Source organism: Protopterus annectens, chromosome 6.part0 (assembly GCF_019279795.1).
Source record: "Protopterus annectens isolate FY-2018-M chromosome 6.part0, PAN1.0, whole genome shotgun sequence".
NCBI lineage: Eukaryota > Metazoa > Chordata > Ceratodontiformes > Protopteridae > Protopterus > Protopterus annectens.
Genome location: NC_056737.1, coordinates 168,388,753 through 168,409,550, shown reverse-complemented (window position 1 = coordinate 168,409,550; position 20,798 = coordinate 168,388,753). Strand labels below are relative to the sequence as shown.

Below are 20,798 nucleotides of genomic sequence, written 5' to 3'. Positions count from 1 at the left end.
CCACCAGAAGTCTGGTCTATTAATCCCCATAGTCATCTGGCACAGATTCTTAATGGTATTTTGCATACCTTAGGATATTGTTGGCATGGTGTGGGTTGGGTTGGTCCTTCTTTAAAGATTCCCTGTGATATGAACTTTATTTTTTAGAAACCTGTTTGCATAATTCTACAGTAAAGTTAGCAGGCTGCCACTCTTTGTATACCTCTGTGCAGAAATAACGCTTAAGATCCCCACACTACTACTTTCTAACACCTGTTGTAAATGCAGGTCTTAACCACTTCTTTCATCCTTCCTGCACTTCTGTTCCACACATTAATTTGAAATGTAATCATATTTGAAAAAAATATATTGTAGCTTGGATGGGCGTCTCATGCCCCCCTTAACACACTTCCTCTTTACTTCAGGTAAAAATTAATACAAGGCCAGTGAGAAACAAATGGTACATATGGATGTAAAATGTGCACTTTTTATTTTACAAAATTTTTGTTTCAGCATATGAAGTGTTTTGATTCTAAATGCATTATATTGCTGCATGTGTTGCCTTTAAGATATAATGAATATTGGGGGGTTAAAAAGTGATACTGGGGGTAGAAGTTACTTATGTACATTTCATTTGTAGCCTTGCAAAGAAACTAGTGATATTTTGCATAAAATTATACTGTCTCAAGAAAATTATAGGATATGACTAATTAAGAGAACACTGGACCTTTTTTACGGGGATAAGGTACAAGATGCTTCTTAGAAACTCAAAAAGTCTTATAGTAATGATTTAATAATTATCCTGAAAGCCTTGTTATCTTCATTAATGAATATATATTTTTTTATTTCTTTTTTTATGATAATAATGGGACTTCTAGTAATACTCTACCTGGTATATTTCTCTGGTATACCATCTACATCTGCTTTGGTATACACCATTCATAGTATAATTCATGCATTCACAAAATGTCAAACAAATCTGTGCAAAGATAAAAGCAAGAACAATTTTATATGGCAGACTAAAACTATTAAATAACATCACTGCTGGGATCTAACCTTTCCGTGATCTTCATTCCATAATATAGCAGGTATATCCACTGTCAGTGTTTCATTGTCTGCTGCACTGGATTTGAAATGGCCAACCTCCAGATACCTGAAAGTGTTTTCTGGTGTCACTTGCCAGTTTATAATGCCAAAATGTACTGGGGGGTCACCGTGCATATCAAAAAATACCTCTTCACCATTTTTATTCCTAAAGTGAGCATTTTTTATGTAATAGAAAAGCTGCAAAGAAAAAAATAACATTTTAGATGATGGGAGTATCATTTCTTTCTTGTTATTTTCTCCATCAGTTTAAAGTATAGTATAATGTAATATTGTATTGCGTAGTACTGTATAATATAGTACAGTATGGTACAGCGTAGTTTATCATTGTTAGGGCATAATTGTCTTTATAGAATAGAGTTAATGCTGTAGGAGGTATTGCAGATTTAGATTACTACTAAGATCTTGTTAAAAAGATGATAATATTGATGAATTTATCTTTCTCACTGTACAAAATCTTAGGGTTACCACCAGTCCCTATTTAAGTAGGACATTCCCTGTTTGAGCCATTGTGAAAAAAATGAAAAATGGCAAATGTCCTGAGATTTTAGGAGAAGAATTTTTTTTTTACATTTCCTCTAATAGTAACATAAAAAGGTTATTCTGTCCCTGAAATACCCCACTGGTATGTGAAACAGCAAAAACAACTCAAATACTATAAAAGAAGTTTTTATTTTGACAAAGCATGACTTTTAGTCCTTTGCACAGATTGTGGATATGGTTTGTCTTCCAAAATATTATGCTGCCATAAAAATATCCCACTTTTGACTTTTGAAAAGGTGGCAACCTTACAACATCTAAAATAAAAAGTAATTTTTGCAGTCTAAAACTATGAACTTCATATATGCAATAGTTTTATTCTGCATCCTTACGCTGTCTGATTTCTAAAGTTAAATAGTGCTTGATCTAAAACTGATAAAAATATTGTACCCCTGGCAGCTACTAATCAAAATGTAGACCCTTTATCAATCTGTATGACCCACAGGAACATCAGAATAATGTGTCCAGAGCAATGGTGTAATTTATATTCATCTTTCTTCATACTGGATGGAGTTAGCAACATTTCCTTTTTTTTTTTTTTTTTTTTTTTACACATTTAGATGTAAGCCATGGAATGCTGGTGTAGGCTACTCCATCACATACCTAATGCAACCTAGATTTGAACAGTGATCCTGATAGATTCCTCTACAGAGCTTTTAATAACTCTCTATAGGAGATGTGTCTAGTCAATCCATAAGGAATGTACTGCATTACTGCATGGTTAATGCATTACAGCCTGTTGATGCATTTTTGCAGCAAAAGCAAATTGCTTTTATCTGCCGCAGATTGAAGTTCTGGCACTTTCTGTGTTAAGATGATATATGGGAAGATTGTAATAACTTAAAGTAAGAGTGTTTATTTTTAGAAGAAAAGAAATTAAATGCTTTAGAAAATACAATTGTCTCGCTGGTAAACAATGCGGCAGAATTGTAAAAGCTATGCAGATCATAGACTTATTCTTTTCTAGAAATGTGAAAATTTGAGAATGAAACTGATTTCAAACAGATTCAAATGGAGTCAAAAATATTGTCATTGGGTGTTTCACTAGTGGCTGGTCTCTCAAGGCTGAAATGTAAAAATAAATCCAAGTAGCTTGTGATAAATTATTTTCCAGCAGATTCTAGATTATACTCTTTCATACAGTCTAAGTTCAACTAAACATATGTCTTCATTCTGTAAAGTGCCTGCAGTGAATGACAGAGTCACAACTGCTCAGCCATCTGCCATAGCTTTTCTTAAATAACAACTGGGGAAAAAGAATTAAAAATGGAAGCAGCAATAAAGGCACTGGAGGGAAAAATATCAATCTTTTTGATTCAGAACTATCATTGTATAGGTATAATGAATGCATTCAAAAATGTTTCATGCTCACAAATAAGAATTGCTAAAAAACAAATTTGTAAAACAGAAACCATTTATTTCCTTTCTAGTCATTTTTGCTGAAATGCTAACAATTCTTATATTAGATCACTCCCCACAATTCTCCAAATTATCCAATTTTAACAAAAGGGATTTGACCTTGCTTAACTTAGTAAACTTTCTGCATTATTTCCTGTATATCCAGCAACTGCTAATTTTAGGATATTTTTATATGTATTTTGACCCATGCTTTTGATCACAGGGAAACAGCCCTGAGATTCAGGTGAGAACTATCTGAGGGTGGTCATCATCCAGGTAGCCATGAGGATGCTTTGTGCACTTTGACTGTCTCCCAGAATTGCAACAGAGGTGATCCATTGGTCAGCTGAGTCTGGGCTATCTTCCAGACTGGGACCCTGAAGGGAGACCATTTATTTATTTATTTGTCTTTGTTTAACAGGAAAGTCCAACTGGGCAAGTGCCCCTTTTCAGCAGAGGCCTAGGGAGCATTAGATGGGGCCACTAAGGGCAAATAAGTAGCACTATTTCTGTCTGTAGCCAGCTAAACTGTCATATAGTGATAAAGGACTGACTATAACCAAGGTGAACCCGGTTTGATTACTGGCTAAGGTGCCGAATGGAAGTAGCATGGGGAGGGAAAACATGTTCAAGGCATGCATTTCATGACTGAATCTCTACTGAAGAGAAAACTGGGGAGGGCATGTAGGTGCCCATCCATTAAGTGGCTGCTTGACTACATTTGAAAGTGTGGATGTACATTACAAAAGGCCTATTACACACCTACCCTTAAATGATTATCTGCATGGTCAGTGGGAGTGGAAACACAACTGACATCAGCATTTGCTAAGGAAGGAACACTGAGGTTTGGTAGGGATCCCTGGCAAAAAAAAACCCTGTAGTCTATGAGAATTACATTAAGATATATAACCATCAACTGGATTTGACATAATGAGCTTCCTATATATCTCAGTTAGATGATACTTCTTTTTCTTGCTTTTTCAATGCTTAGTTTCAAACCGACTTAAGTTCAAGTCTGACATCAATGTATACTTATTATTTTATTTTACATTTGTTGACCGGGCTAGTCTAGCTGGATATATGTCCATTTTCAGTAGAGGCCCAGGGAGATAAGCTCCAAGACATAAACAAGAAAACAACAACAAATAACAAAATAATAACAATAGTGATATATACAATGCATATTACAGGTTAACACAGAAATTTTTAGTGAGGGCAAAAATCATAAACAGTGCAAAATGCAGGTGCAATATAACATACAGTTTAAATGCATAATAAAGAAATAAAATAAAAGAAGATAGGTTATTGTATAGTACTATAAATAAAGAGAGTTCACTCTAAAATAAGTATTCTCAGAGGTTGGAAATAATAAATTCAGAGGGAGATGGTATTTATAGTTAATAAGGAAGGTCTAGCAGTTCATGAGAAGTATGGGGTAGGCAGAGCCAAGTTTAAATAGATAGATGATTAGTCAGGTTTAGTACAAGGGCATAGCCAGTGTGTTCTGAGGAAAAGTTTCAGTCTATTTTTAAAGAGTGATAAAGAGGCAAGTGAGGAAAAGTCACTGGGGAGAAGATTCCAGGATTTTCCAACAGCGTCGGAGAAGAGAGAATCGCCAGCCCTGTTGTCAGGTTTAGAGGTATGTACAAGAAGTTTGTGAGATGAACATAAGAACTTCAGATGTTTATAGGGGGTGATGAGGGTAGATAGTATAGGAGTACAGGAATGTTTATAAGAGTCTTATGGGCAATGGTTAGTTGGTGGAATTTAATCAGGTTTTGTAGTTCTAGCCATCCTAGCTGCTTTATGTTAATGCAACGGTGGGTTCTAAATGGGTCTCCTGTAGCGAATTTGGCAATGTTATTGTAGGACATTTTCAATTTGCTAAAGTTATTTTTGGATAGGTTAGTAAAAATGGGTGAGGCATAGAGGAGTGTAGAGATTAGATGAGTGTGAGCTACAGTTGTTTTGGCTGTAGTTGAAAGGAAGGGTTTAATCCTATAGAGAGAGCCAAGTTTCTTGTTGACAGTTTTTATAGTATTGTTGATATGGATGTCAAAGTTCAGATTGCTGTCAATGGTGATACCAAGTAGTTTGGTGGTTGGGTCTGGTGATATAATGGTACCATTGGTGGATGTAACTGAGATATCAAAAGGAGAGGACTTGTGAGTAGGATTGAAGAGGAGTTTAGTTTTATTGGGGTTCAAGAGAAGGCAACACTGTGTGAACCATTGTTCAACTGTGTTAAATGCCTTCTGGGTAAGAGAGGGAAGTTCAGAGGTGGATGTGGCTGATCATATCAGTGTGGAGTCATCAGCATATTGTATGCATGTGGCCTGGGGGATGGCTAGATGAAGGTCATTAATAAATATGGAGGAGAGGAGAGGTCCTAGGATGGAGCCTTGAGGGACTTATTCACAGAACAGACCATGTAGGTTTTTGATAATTGTGTTATTATGCCGTTTCACCCAGGATGGATGGGGGATACGGACCACTGCATTTGTGTAGCTTATTGTGACCCTTCCTGCTAAAACCTAATTTAAAATCTCCTGACACTATGTTCTCCTTAACTACTGCAGCCTGGACATTCTTACTTTTCATGAACAGCACTCCACCTCTCTGACTCCTGACATTGGTCTACTGCTAACTGATATATTATACTGTAATGCTATATAATGAAAAAAATCAGCTGGTATCATGAAGCCATTCACATCTGCTAGCAATCATGTAAACTGAAATTCCTCAGTGCTGGACAACTTGATGGGGATTATCTGGAGCTCTAAACAGAAAAAAAATCTTTAATAATACAAACTATTTAAAAATGAGCAAGTAAAGCAACTTTTTACTTTTCTTACTCAATGCAATCAATTTTTTTCACATTTTAGCTATGTAATCATGGCGCTGAATACCAGAAATTCAGTGCCACAATTAAGACATGATCTGCCATTCCTTCTCCTTGTAGTCTGCTTTTGATGCAATTTGATAGAGATGAAGCAGCCCACACAAGTGCAACAACAGAATGGAACTCAAGTGTCTCAATGCATCTGGTGTGAATGAGTTCATCTAGGTTTCTGTAACACCTAGAATATATTAGACAGGCTTTAGTATGCAAGTATCTTGTAACACCAATTCACTACTGGTACTATGTATCCTTAGTAAAGTTATGTTTGAACCATTTATGATCATACTGATATTGTTAGTATCATTCTCTGTGTCAGTAAATAAATTGCTGTACTTCATTTTACATAGATCGCTATATCAAACAGCAGTTTGAAGAGGGTGGCAGGCATATGCGGATCAAGATTTAGTTTTTTTTCTCACATTTTTTTTTTATTTTTCAAATACATTTGAATGAATTCCATAGTATTTATACATAACACCTGAAATAACAATGTACACTATTTACATTAGCCTGACACTATAACAGATCTTAATGAATACAGTTACTTTATAAGTATGTCCAGTCCATTATCAGAGTGTCTGTTCAGCTATTGCATAGTGTCAATCAACGATAAGACTTTTCCCCGAGGGTTGTTGATAAATGAAGTTTGGCAACAAACCAGGTTGTCCCGGGACATCTTCATGGGGGGGGGGGGTAGGTTGATACTAGGGGGAGTTAAGTGGGTTGGGGAGGTGAAAGGGTAAAGTGGAGGCAGGAATGGTTGGAAGGAAATGAGATAAGGATGGGGAGGGGCTTAAGAGGCTTAATCTAGTGTAGCTGGGTTAAGCAATCACATTTTGGTGTGAACTTGCTACAGGCAGGTAGTACGCCCAAGATGACCTGAGGGTAGTGTTGTGTGTGGAGGCAGGCCTTAAATGGAACCTGGTAAGTTAGAGTAGCCATATGGTTGAGCATTTTCTTTATTTAGTTATTTATTTTCTTTCCCTTTCTGTGTTGCTTCAGAGGCTAATTTTGCTAAGTCATAGGTTGCTTGTTGGCTTCTGAGGGAATTATGAGGGTCGAGCCACTTTAACTTTATTATTAGTTGTGGGTTAATCATTGTGTTTATTGACTAGTGGTGCAGCTCATAGGTACCTTGAGAGAATGAGCTACATTTCATAACTTGGTTGGGGTTATCTGCCTAGGCCTGGAAGCCTTTGGGTTTGGTTACTCGTTGGTGTTGTCAGGCTGTTTGGAGAGGATTCATGGTGCTCATACCTCTCAGCTGTTCAGATTTCAGCAGAGCATACGAATTTATTTTTGTGACAGTTATAAAACTTGTTTCAGGGAAGAGCAGATAATAGCAGACAGGGTCAGCTTTAGATGGCCCTGCGTTGTTTGCGTGCTTATTGATGTCATCTGAAGATATTCATTTGGTCAATGGAGGGGAATAATCTGACAGATCAGTTTGGGATTAGTTTGAGAAAGTGTTGCTGTTTTGGTAAAAGAGAAGGTGGTTGAGGTCCCACTGCACAGGACAGGCAGCTTGTGAGACAGACGGAGGGGGTCTCATTGATGTGGTCAAAGCTGTAGACATCTTGATACATGGTCAAAGCTTTTGCAGTGACAGTCTGTCATTCCTTACTCTATGGTGTTGCTTGCCTGGTCAGGGCCTAGGAGTGGGGAATTTGAGCGTAGTGGGGTGGATTGGTTGTATTCATGGTTGGCTCATTGTCCTTGTTGATCTGAACTGCTTGCCTCGGTGTCTGGGTGTTCTGGATCTTGGCGTCGCTTCCTCGCCCATGTAGAGCAGCAGGAATGTGCTTTGGTTCGCGGGCTTGAGGCAGGTGTTCATTGCTGCACAGGCACAGTTGCGGCCATGGTTGGGTTGCCCATTAACGTACAGTATATTTCACATGCACATGAACCCGAACAATGGAAATATCAGGGCAACCGATATACTTGAATCAACCCATTTACAGCATGGCCAGAATTAAAAAAAAGAAAACTATTCAATGCTAGGTTTAAATAATAAAAAAAAAAAAAAAATATATATATATATATATATATATATATATATATATATATATATATATATATATAAAACAGGTTTAATTACATTATCCGGTGTCTGTTACCAGAGGAAGTGCTGTTTACAGCCTGATCACTTATTATGCTGCCGCTAATGGTTGGTAAGTGGCATAATTTAAAGCGACTGGCTGCTTTAGAGGGAGGGATAATGGCAGTCGAGTCGGTGTCATGTTTGTCATGAAATGGGTGTAAGGGGAATCTTTATTCACTAGCTGCATGGATGCTGTGATTTGGTTCATGGGCTTGAAACAGGTGCCATTGCAATGCATTGCGCAGTGAGGCTTTTGTTAACCGCTACTCAGTTAGTGCCCTAATGACTAATCAAACCTAACTACAAACCACCATTAGTAAAATATGCCTCTTTATAGCAGTCTCAGATTCCAGAACTCACCACTACCTTTTTCTATTTAAAACAAATTGACTTTCCTTGTCCACCTTTCTATTCAGTATAGTAATTCAAAATTAATATTCACTCCTCTTTTCCAAACTAATAGTCAAAACCTCAGCCTAATTACATTTTGTTAGTAATGAGAAATTAATTCACTTAAAATGCATCTCTTCAGATCTGCATTTGTAAAATTAGTATCCTTTAATATGGCACCCGCCTGCTGGAATAGCCTACCATTGGACATGTGAAGGGAGCAACTTCTTCTTATCCACCAATAAAATAAATACTTTAATAAAGGAACAGCTCTTTACTGAAAATAACTGCATATGTTTTAGATACTGTGACTGAATATTTAAATTAAAACAGTACTGTATTTATATGACCACGCATTAGTAAATATGTAAGTGACTCCTATTGTCAAACTTTTACATTTCAGTTATATTATATGAACATTTATGTATGGTGTAAGTACTACGGGTGTCTACATCTGTTTGTTATATTTTACATGTTGCAGTCTAACCAATATTGAGGATGAAAAGGGTATCTGAGATGGAGATATGTGGTGGTCTGAAATTTAAACTAATGAGGTGTTCACTGAAATGGCAGCTATACCAGCTGAGGAAGGCGCAGACACAGTAAGCATTCAGAAATAGATAAGAATCAATTATATAACTGCTAGACTTTCTATAAAGCAATTTTTAGCAGGTAAGGTGGAGGCAAACCCCCAAAGAATCAGTATCTGTGCACCAAAAGGTAGGCTGTGGAGTACAAGTATTTTATACATAAATATATATATATATATATATATATATATATATATATATATATATATATATATAATTTTCCAAGTGTCCCATTGTGGTTCTCTTGCAGGGCACACAACCTGCTGTATGATGCACTCTTGCCCTAGCAACCGTGTTTTAACTCTACAATACAAAGGTTGCTATGTCATATAGTCTTACCTAACATGCTCATTGTTCAATACTGAATTCTGGCTAAGGTCTGAAAAAGAGATGCAGAAGAGTCATCAGAAGTCAATCTTTAAAGTTACTGTAGTCCAGTAGACCTTGCCAGACAACCACTCATCAACATTATTTTGAACTTTGTAAAACTAACAGAAGATTTTATATACTCAACTAATTTATTTCTGTGCTATCAACCTTTTAAGTTTGTATGAAGAATATTTAAAATAATACCTGATTGTATTTTGTAAGCTGCTAGTCAGCTCTTATTATGTTTGCTACATTGTGTCCATTTGTTACACATTATCTTGGTTAGTGTGCTTCATTTGGCAATGGAAGGTTAAGAGCTAGGCAGATGGTTTTACAATATAAGTTGGCTTGGCTTATACAGGGCGCTAATGGATGTGGTTTGGAATCACAAGGTTACCCAGCCTGTGGACATTGATAGGTCCTTTCATGTGTGGGGTTTAGTTTTAACATATGCGACTGGTAGTTAATTTTATCTTGGGTATTTGATACGGTCATTGGAAGCATAGCTTCAGTTTTGGCTGCTTTTGTCATAGATGTCAGTGGCGGTGGTACATTCCTTCCCGGGTTGGCAAGATAGGTTTTCCTTGAAAATGTCTTGGAATGTATGTTATGTATTTTGGATGATTTACATGTCCTTTTCTTTTTTGCAGATGGGGTCTTGGAATGCTGCAGCTGTAATTTGGAAGGTGGGTATAAGGCGGAGCCTTCTCTTTACATATTAGAGGGTTTACTTTTGTCCTTTTCTTTGTAGATGGTAGTTTGCTGAGTACCAGTTGTGGTGATACACAGTGAATTCACAAATGATGGTAGCAGTGATGAGTAAGGGGGTTACACATGGGGAGCACAGGTGGGCAACAGTTACTGACGGAAATTGCTGAAGTGCAGAAGGCATCATGTGAAGGCTTGAAGAGGGGATTTGAAAGGTGTTGTTTTGATAGGATGGAGGTTCTTGCCACTGGAATGGGGCACAAGGTGGATCTGAGTAATCACCTTGGTAAAGCATGTTAGACCTCTGTGTTTAATAAGTGGGAGCTGATTATTGCATTGGTATAGGGGCAAGTAAGGAAGAGGTAGGTAGGGGGGCCAAGGGAAAAACTATTGGGGATAGTCTATGAGGAGTATGGGGATCCCATGGAATGAGTAGAGTCACAACATTCATAGGAGCACAGGAACTTATAAGGCTACAGCCCTATGGCTCTTGCAAGCCAGTGAAGTTCAATCCTTGCTTTCTTGGAACCTCTGGGTGGTTGCATTCACTCATCCAGTTTGAACCGTATGTGGGGGAAGGGCCAATGAGGTGTTTGACAGGATGCTGGAGTTTGTTCCTAATGGGTGGTATCTCTGGGGTGAAGAATTTGTCCATTGAGTAGGTAGTGGTAATGTTACATACCAGGGTAAGGTTTTACAGAAGAGCACAAGGATCATTTCACTTGGGGTTTGGTTGAATTTTGTAGATAGGGTTTTAGGAAGCATGGTAGGTAGGTGGCTGTGTTGGGGTAATTTTAGAAACTGGATGCATTGTTACAGGGGAGTTAGAAGGTTTAAAGGATGCATGGTTGCAGGATAAGGCAGCTGTAGGACAGGTCTTAATTACCTACTAGTGGTATAGGTAACATAACGAAAGAGAGCGAGCTTTCAAGGGGAAAGGCCAGAGACAAACAGGGGTTAAGAATGGTTTGGTAATGAGTGAACTGGGGTGTTTATGGCTGAGCGCGTAGAGTACTTCATTGCTGACCATAGGAGAGTCAAGGGGTGCTGGTTTTCTGCCATCTATGGTTAGGACATAAAGTTTTGGAGTTAGATGATTCCCTATGCTAATTGAGTTGTTGCAGATCCAGAACTGGCTAGTTGGTGGGCTAAGGTGATATGCTACAGTTGACAGGGTCCTGGGTGTGTGACTTGTTTTGACTGGGTGTCAGTATGAGTTCAGGGGTTATAGTTTATGGTTTTTGTTGTGGTTATAGGTTATCAATCCATTCAGGTTGAGCCATGATTACAGCTTTGAAGGAAGCAGGCTAAAATGGTATGTATTCTCTTGGTGTGGCGGTTTTGGTGCTACAGTGGGATCATGGTAATCCTACTTTATTTAGTTTCATTAGGGTGTGTTTCAGTGATGGTATGGCAAGGTGGGATTGTGATGGGATTCTAAGGTGCTTTACAGATGATTGGTACACCGAATAATGTTTGGCTTGACCCTTCCCTTTATGGGAAGTAGTGGGTTGAACAATTTGAGTAGAAGGGAGGGGGAACAGCCTGGTCAGGCTGGTTGGCAGAGAAGAGGGATAGGCGTGTCCTTTTCTGTTCTCCCTCTGGTGTCTGGATGTTCATTTCAAGGATCTGGGGAAAGGAAAATGAGTAGTTGGAGGCAGCTTGCTGAATAGATAAGCAAGCTGAGGTAAGGATGCTGCTTATTGGGTGGAAGGTAATTCAATGAATGGTGTATGAAGTGAGATGGTTTGCTGCTTCATAAGTGAAGTAAGCAAGCAGAGGTATGGACCCTGCTTGTTGGGCAGGGTGAGAAGGTACGCTGCCCTGATTAACATTACAAGGATGGTACTTCATAAGTAAAGTAAGTGAGCAGAGGTATGGACACTGCTTACTGGGGCCAGGTGAGTAGGTACGCTGCCTTGATTAACATTACAAGATGTTATGCTGTGTTTAGAATTAAGCATGTTATGAATAAGTTGTAATTAATGAATTTGGTGAACAAAGCTATGTTATGGAAATTTAACAAAGGTCGTCAAATGTCATTTGATGTGATGGGTTTATTGAAGGGGACCGGGACAAATACCTTTGGATAAATTCTTAGTTCTTTAATTTTAATTTCCAATAATGCTGTGGTCTTCAGTAGGCTGTAGAAGTCATCCAAAGTTGGTATTGTGTTTGTATTCCCATCTTCTTGTTATATACTTCCTTGAAATTGCAAGTATAGTCCATACTAGATACATGTTTGACCTATTCAAATGAGGACCTTCATTCACATTTAATAATACAAGAGCTTTAGTTAAATAAAATGATTCATTAAATAAAGCTTGTTGAAGGTTATTAATACCATTCTAAAATGGCTTAATTTTAACAAAATCAAAGAAAATGTGGCTCCAATCTGCATTGTGTACTTGCTTACATCTCCAACATATTCCTTTTATGGAAGAACTAATTTTACTGATTCTGTCTGGGGTTAAGAATGCTCTGTGCAAGCATTTCCAATTAAAAACTTTCCAGTATTGTGCACAGGATGTATATTTTATTGATAATATTTGTTTTAATATCTTCAGTTAACTGTATTAAGTGTCCTTTTGTTATATATTTCCAATATGAGGTTTTGGGTGTTGTTTTATAGTTTATCAATATTTTGTAAAATTTTGAAATACTGTTTCCCATGTCAAAGTCATTACATATGATTTCAGCAAGCCTCCCTGCACCCCCCCACACCCCTACTTAAATATTCTAACTCCAAGATTGCACTACATACACACAGACACAAAACACCACCACACAAGCTACATTCCTCTCGCACACACACATCACAGTAACAACACACACTAACACACACTACAGCCCCTAACCAACAACCTTAAACATAAACACTTACCAGAATCTGCGAACACAGTGCAACACCAGAACTGCTAAATCAAAATCTCCCAAATTCGAGATTTTGAATTTTGTGCTTCTGAGGTTGCGATCTTCTGATCCTTCCACTTTATGAACTTGAGATACTGAAATTCGAGATTTCAGTATTTCGAGCTTATAAAGTGTTCCCATCATTTCATTTATGTATTTTGTAAATTTAGGTATTTTTTTAAATGAAGAATTAATTATTCTACTTAAATCTTGTGAATATGACAGAATACTCTGTAAAGTTAGTCAGTCCTGTTGTGGAATTTTGTATGTTGTTTTTATACTTGCATATCTAAAACTTTTAGTTCTTTGATACATTGGAGCCAACAAACAAATCTTTTCTGTTCCCAGGAATTAATAATTTCTCTATATATTTTATGTGGAAAGTTCTTTGTGACTATAAATGGTGTTAAAAGATCAAACCAGATTTTTAAATCTATATTTGCTTTAATAATTTTCCTAATTGACTCAATTTAATAATTAATCATACAAGTTTAAGTGGGTTTAGTTATGTTATATTGCATACTAATACATATGTGCCATGGCAAATTGTTTTTATTTGTTATTTGAATTTTTTTTGTAAATCAAATTCATTCATTGATATTGCAGTTAGTAATTCTTTCCAATTTACAGAGTAATTTGGACTTATACAATCTGAGATTGTTTTAGACATTGATGCTTTTATATATGTTTCTATATCAGGAACGTTTAATCCTCCCTGTTTTCATGGTCTGATATGATGTATTAAAGTGATTCTGCTTCTTTTGGGAAACCATAAACATTTTATTAGGCATGAAATTATTTCTTTAAGTATATTCCTTTCTGGTAACAGTTGTATTGCCAAGGCTATATATAGGATCTTGGCCCGTAAAACCATTTTTATTAACTGTAGTCTATCATCAAATGTTAATATTATTTTGTTCCATTTTTCCAGAGATTTTAATTGTATTGATGAAATTATTGTAGTTTTTAGAGTAATTCATTATTATCCTTTCATAACTCATTTCCTTGTTATTTTAAGGTAGATTCTTGTTTCCCTATGATGTGATCTCCCTTACTCTGCAGTTCCTTTTTTTATTTAAAAATAAAAATTTTGATTTTGATTTATTGAAATGGAGTCCTGAAGTCTTGTGAAATTTGTCAATTAACATATCCAATTCTTCTAAAGTCTCTTTTGTGTTAGAGAATGTTAGTAATTTGTCATCAGCAAATAGCATTACCATAGAACTGTATTGTTCATAAACATCTATGCTTTTAATTTTTATATTGTTAAACAATGGATTTGCCAATATTTCAATAGCCAGAGCAAATAGACTCAGTGACATGGGACATCCTTGTTTAGTGCCTTTTGCTATATGTATAGATTCAGAGGTAAAATGATCTAACTTGACATACACTAAATTATTTATATATATATTCATTAGGAGATGAACAAAGGATGCAGGAAATTCAAACAGCATTAGGATTTTGAATAAATAGTCCCAATTTAGGGAATCAAAGGCTTTCTCTGTATCTAAGCCAATTCTGAGCTTTTCTTTATTTTCTTTATTAACATAATCTATAAGAGAAATTATCATTTAAATATTGTTATGTGTGTGTCTATGATATATAAATCCAGTTTTATCATTATTTATTGTTTTGGATAGTGGTATTTTTATTCTGTTAGTTAATATTGTCATCAATATCTTATAGTCATTATTTAATAATGATTTAGGTCTATAAGAGGTACAGAGGTTTGAGGATTTGTTTTTCTTTTGGATTGGTGTGATTAAGGAATATCTCCAACAGAGTGGTATTAAAGCTTGTGTCTTTCATTTCTAATAGTGTTTTATGGAAGAGGGATAGTATCCTTCAAGGAAAAAGTTTATATATTTCTATAATTATGCCATCTATACCTGGAGCTTTGTTATTTTACCCTCTTTTATTGTATCTGTAATTTCATTGTAGGATATGGGTGCTTGCAGATCTAGTTTTAATTTTTCTGCTAATTGTTTTATATTAGAACATTTTTCAACTAGATTTAATTGAACAATGTGTATATTTTCTTTTGGAAATGTTCCATATAGTGATTTCTATAAGCATCAAGAATGTCACCTATATCCGAGACATTTTTCCCTTTTTTCATGGAAAATACTTTTAATGTTATTAGCTTTTGATTGTATTTTGATTCTTGTGGATAAATTATGTAGATATTTGAGAGAAGTGGTCAAGGTATTAATGTTAAATTTTTCTAAAGCTAAACTAGTTTTATATGTTAGAATTTCATTGTAGTTATTGTTTAATACTTCTACTTTCTTTTTCATCTCCAAATTATTTTGATTTTTTCAGCTTTTACTGAAAAAGGTTTGGATTGTAGATCTAATAATTCAGAATCCCAGTCTCTGATTTTTTTATACCAAGTTAGGGTTTTACCATATATGTAAGCTTTAATGAGTCCCATATCATTATTTTATTTATCTCTGTGGTGTAATTAATATCTAAGAAGAACTGTAATTCAGATACTAACCGAGGTTTGAACTCTTTAATTTTAGTTATATATGCTGGAATTCTGGAGTTAAAGATTAATGGTTTGTAACCATTTTGAAGTTTTAGTATCAATGAATTGTGGTCTGAAAAGTGACAGGGAGTGATTGAGAAATTAATTATTTTAGAGTATAAGTCATAGGCAGCAAATATTTTATCTATTCTAGTTTGGGTACCAAATCTGTGATCTTGATGGGAAAACAACAAAGATTTATCTTCTTTAAATTTGAAAGCATCTACAAGATTAAATGATTCTATCCACTTGTTTAAAGCTTTTGATACAGCAGATGTACACAGTGGTCTTTTATTTGTAGTTTCAGAAATATCAAGTATACAGTTAAAATCTCCTCCTACTATTAAGTTGCCTTTATAATTATTAGAAATGAAATTGAAGTGTTTCTTTTTAACAGTTCCTGTTCCAATGCCTGGGAACCAGTACAGATTGGCTAGGGACCATATTCTGCTATTATATTTAACTATTATTAATTCCATATGGCCTTTTTTATCTTCATATTTATAAATGATTTCTGGGTTAATCACATTTGTTTCCCATAAAATTGTTACCCCTTTTGTCTTTGTCTTATAAGTGAATTGCGCCAATATCATATATTCCTTAGGATTCCATTTGTAATTGTCATTTGTCCTGATCCCCTTCAATAAACACACATCACACCAAATGACATTTGATGACCTTTATTAAATTTCCATAACATAGCTTTGTTCAAAGTCATTCATTACAACTAACCATAATATACTTGATTCTAAACACAGCATAACATCCTTGTAATATTAATCAGGCCAGCGTAATTACTCACCCTGCCCAGTGAGCAAGGTCTGTACCTCTTCTCACTTACTTTACTTATGAAGCAGCATCCCATCTCACTTCATACCCCATTCATTGACTTCCCTTCCACCAAATAAGCAGCACCCTTACCTCAGCTTGCTTATCTATCCAGCAAGCTTTCTCCAACTGCTCATTTTCCTTTCCCCAAATCCTTGAAATGAGCACCCAGATACCAAAGGGGGGAACAGAAGAGAGCAAGCCTGTCCATCTTCTCTGCCAACCTCAGCTGATGAAATAACCCTGACTCTCTCAACCCTCTAATGAAATGGGTGGGTGGGTAGCAAGTTAATGCCAAAATGTGATTGCTCATCCAGCTATACTTGTCTAAACTTCTTAAGCCCCTCCCCATCTTTATCTCATTTCCTTCCAACCATCCCTGCCTCCACTTAACCCTTTCACCTCCCCAACCCACTTAACTCCCACTAATCAATCTAACCCCTCATGACGATGTCCCAGGACAACTTGGTTTGTTGCCAAACTTCATTTGTTTTGAAATGAGTTTCTTGAAGGAAGACAATTTGTGCATTGTTCGGTTTTAAATATTTCAGTAGATTTGATCTCTTGCTAGGATTGTTTAAGCCACTGGTATTTAAAGATAATAAAGTTAAATACATCTGAGGTTATTTAGACTATATATTTTTTGTTTTATTGTGACTATTAAACATTTTTCTCTGATAACTATAAAGTATATGTTTGAGCTTTTAAAGGAAATTATCAGTTTTATACTTTGAGTGTTTACCAGTAAAGTAATGTTTTGGTTAGGCATACTAAAAATGTTTTTGTGAAATAGCAAATTTAAATTAATAAATGTTAACAAAACTAAGATCTGTACTAGCCATGGAATGAAAATCATTCCTAATCTGAGTCCATCAGATTATCACTCATACCATGACAATCCAGAACATCTGAGCTCCATAAATTGACTTATCATAAGGAGAATATTTGTACTAGGAATAAGCAAAATTTATAATATTTTGAACAGATATAGTACTATTGTAGATTGGACAGAATTCTAATACAATATAAATGTCTACTTATTGTATAAGCAATTAATATTTACATGAAAGATAGATGACAAGCAATTCAACCATAGTAAAGTAGGATGTATCATATACAAAACCTCAGTAAAAGATTATAGCATACAGTTATTAAACATTTTCACCCTTATTGATGAAGTATTTCGAAACGTATTACTTAATATAAATAGATGGTAATAATATTTATACCTAATGTTTATAATACAATGCATTTTACTGGATATATCAGAAGTTATATTTCATTGTTTGCCATAATTTAAGTAATCACTTTGTTTGTTGCTAATGTACTTAAAGCATCAAGTTTGTTTTATGTGAACATTGCTGCAAGTTAGTGCATTTTAATTATCAGTGCATCCCTCTCCCCCCCCCCATTTCCTACAACAAATTCACTTACTGTGATTAATTATTACAAGTTCCCTTTCCATATTCATAAATTGCCATTTTATGGCATATACTGAAAGTTTTTGGATTTAAATGGCAACATTCTATTTTGTATAATCAGAAAAGGTTAAACTGAGTGATTATTGTCAATTTAATACTGTTTGTTCAGAATGTGATTGTTACATTCTGTGACATTCCTAGTTCAGGCTTCTGTTGTTTCTCTTGAACAACTTTGTCAGTTTGATCACATGTATAAAACATTAGTTACCTTGTAACAGCTTATGTATTGTGTATGGTCACGATGGGTTACAAAACCACAATTCAAGTTAAAGCAATTATATGACTTCTTATGCACATTTACTTATATGAGAAAATCATCATGCTTCCCCTTGATGTTCAGTATAGTGTATGCCATTTATCACAGGTGGAAACAGTAGTATTATTATACACAAGCCCATGTTATTAAATTGAGTGTCTGTTGTCAATTTAATACTATTTGTTCAGAATATGATTGTTACATTCTGTGACATTTCAAGTTCAGGATTCTATTGTTTCTCTTGAACAACTTTGTCAGTTTGATGTCATGTATAAAACATTAGTTACCTTGGCAGCCACTTAAATATTATATATGGTTAAGATGGGTTACAAAAACTACAATTCAAGTTGAAGCAATTACATGACTTGTTATGCATATTTACTTCTATAAGAAAATCATCATGCTTCCCCTTGATGTTCAATGTAGTGTATGTCATTTATGACAAGTTAAGACAGTAGTGTTATTATACACAAGCCCATGTTATTAAATCCTGTCTTTAATATCTAAATTCAGCAGACTGCTTCATCTTATATGACAATTATATATTTTATGTCTAGAGTTACTAAAATCATGCATTACATAACGATTGTGTGTGGGGTTTTTTTTGGCTGCTGCTTAGTTATTTGAGAGACCATAAGCTGAAATGCTTATTCTTATTATAAGCTCCTTCCAAGCATGTTTATACAGTCCATAGACTTTAAATTATGATACCCTTCTAGTTTCTTATTTGTTATAAGTATATTTCCATCCTTACATACTCACATATCAGTACTTCAACTATGGGCAAAAATGCCCATCCAGTTTTGCCAGAATACCATGCATTAGTTTATGTGGTGTGTTTCCAGGCTGTTCTTAAAATATCCAAAGCAATATTTGTCCTGTTCCATTTTACCAGCCTGTTCCATACAGTGGCCACTCTGCCAGTGAACTACTCAACACACCTTCCATTCCACAGATATTTCCATGAAAGAAATATGATGACTTGCTAGCACTTCCTAGCAACTCCAAACACCCCTAGAATCAGCTATTCCCATATGCCCAACATGTCCAAGCAAGCTCACCTCCCAGACCAGTGCAAAGGGTACTGCACAAGACGAAGTGCTCTTAGTCTTTCACAATAACTCATACTTCCTCTCTTATGTAAATCATTAATGTGTTTGGACCAAAACACATTTTAAATATAAAATTACACTTTTTTTTATCACGCATCAACTTAATGAGCTAAACAAAGTGTTGGGAGACCATCAATATGTGTACATGTGGTTTAAAACAGCCCTTTTATTATATATATATTTTAAAACCAAAAACTTCATTGCCAAATATCATCTTGGAGGCTTCTCAGACCTGTTAAGCATTATCATCACTCGGTCTCCGTTACCATAGCAACCTGGGGGCGGCCGTTTCTGTTAGTGTGTCTGTGTACTGCATACCAGAGGCTCGCAATGCACCTAAAGCAAAGCTTCACTTCACTGCAACTTCAACCCTAAATTCCCTCCCTTTCAGCAAGGCAACAGCCAGGAAAAGAACAGAGAGCAAACAGATAAAAAAAACTCCCAACAAGCTGCCACAACAAGAGATAACACATTATTCCAGCCTTTAACTATGTTTACACAGAATAATAATGACATTTGTACTAGCTGCCAGACACAGCTGCATCCACACACACCATATCAGGATTGATCAAACAGCAATTGAAGCTATAATACCTGCCATAACTGATATTAACTATGTTTACACAGAATAATAATGACATTTGTACTAGCTGCCAGACACAGCTGTATCCACGCACACCATATCAGGATTGATCAAACAACACTCGTAGCTGTGATACCTGCCATAATTGATATTAACTATATTTAGACAGAATAATGATGACATTTGTACTAAGAACTTGCTACTTTTATTTAACCAGGATATACATGACATTTCTAAATCATACAACAACTGAAGAAGGCATTAGTCTCCATGACAGCATTTTTTTTTTCAAAACACTCTACTGTTACTGCTATTATATATAATGTTAATTTGTTACATTTGAGACTGAACTATGATGAATGGTACTTTGTTGAATTAGTTAATTAATTACTTAAATTATTATAGGTAAAAATCAATGAAAAATGAACAAGATAAGTATTCATTGAGCTCAAGTAGGGGAATAGAAACATCTATGTCAGTATTATATGTTGCTTTGTTTGGCTTATATATAATGTAAATAGTCGCCCATCTTGACCTTTGTTTGTGAAGAATTATTGGATTATTTGAAAATTCTGAATAAATCATCACTCTTTCTCAGTTGTTTAAGAAACCCTCCTTTTTTAAATAAAACAGATGACAAGTGATGTACCATATCAGTTGTTACTTTGAGAGATGTAGCTGTAAGAGTTACTTTTTTGTGACAGCTATCTTGGAATCAGTTTTTTGTTTCTTCTTTCTAGCATCAGTCCAAAGATTTGTTTATTTTATTATTTTAAGAGTAAGGGCCATCCATTCCATTTCTTCTGGGATAGACACTATGTTATCGTTTTTGATGAATATAGTAGCTTCTTCTATGTCATTAAAGGTTCTCATCTCATTGGCAAAAAGTATTTTTATCTTGGCTGGAAAGGCCAGCTGTGCCTCAGTGTTGTTTTGTTTGAACAGTTTTATTATTGGCCAGACTGTTGTTCTAGTATTCTGGAAGAATAATCATTGTCAAACCTTATCAGG

General features: G+C 35.5%; 1 protein-coding gene across 1 annotated transcript in view; it reads right to left on the bottom strand.

Annotated features, from left to right (window-relative positions):
- Window positions 1–20,798, bottom strand: part of LOC122804053 (extracellular calcium-sensing receptor-like) — a 245,218-nt gene that overhangs the window by 164,424 nt on the left and 59,996 nt on the right. The window contains exon 3 of the mRNA XM_044073726.1: window positions 1,036–1,263. Coding sequence (XP_043929661.1) covers window positions 1,036–1,263 — 228 coding nt within the window. The remainder of the gene's footprint in view (window positions 1–1,035; window positions 1,264–20,798) is intronic.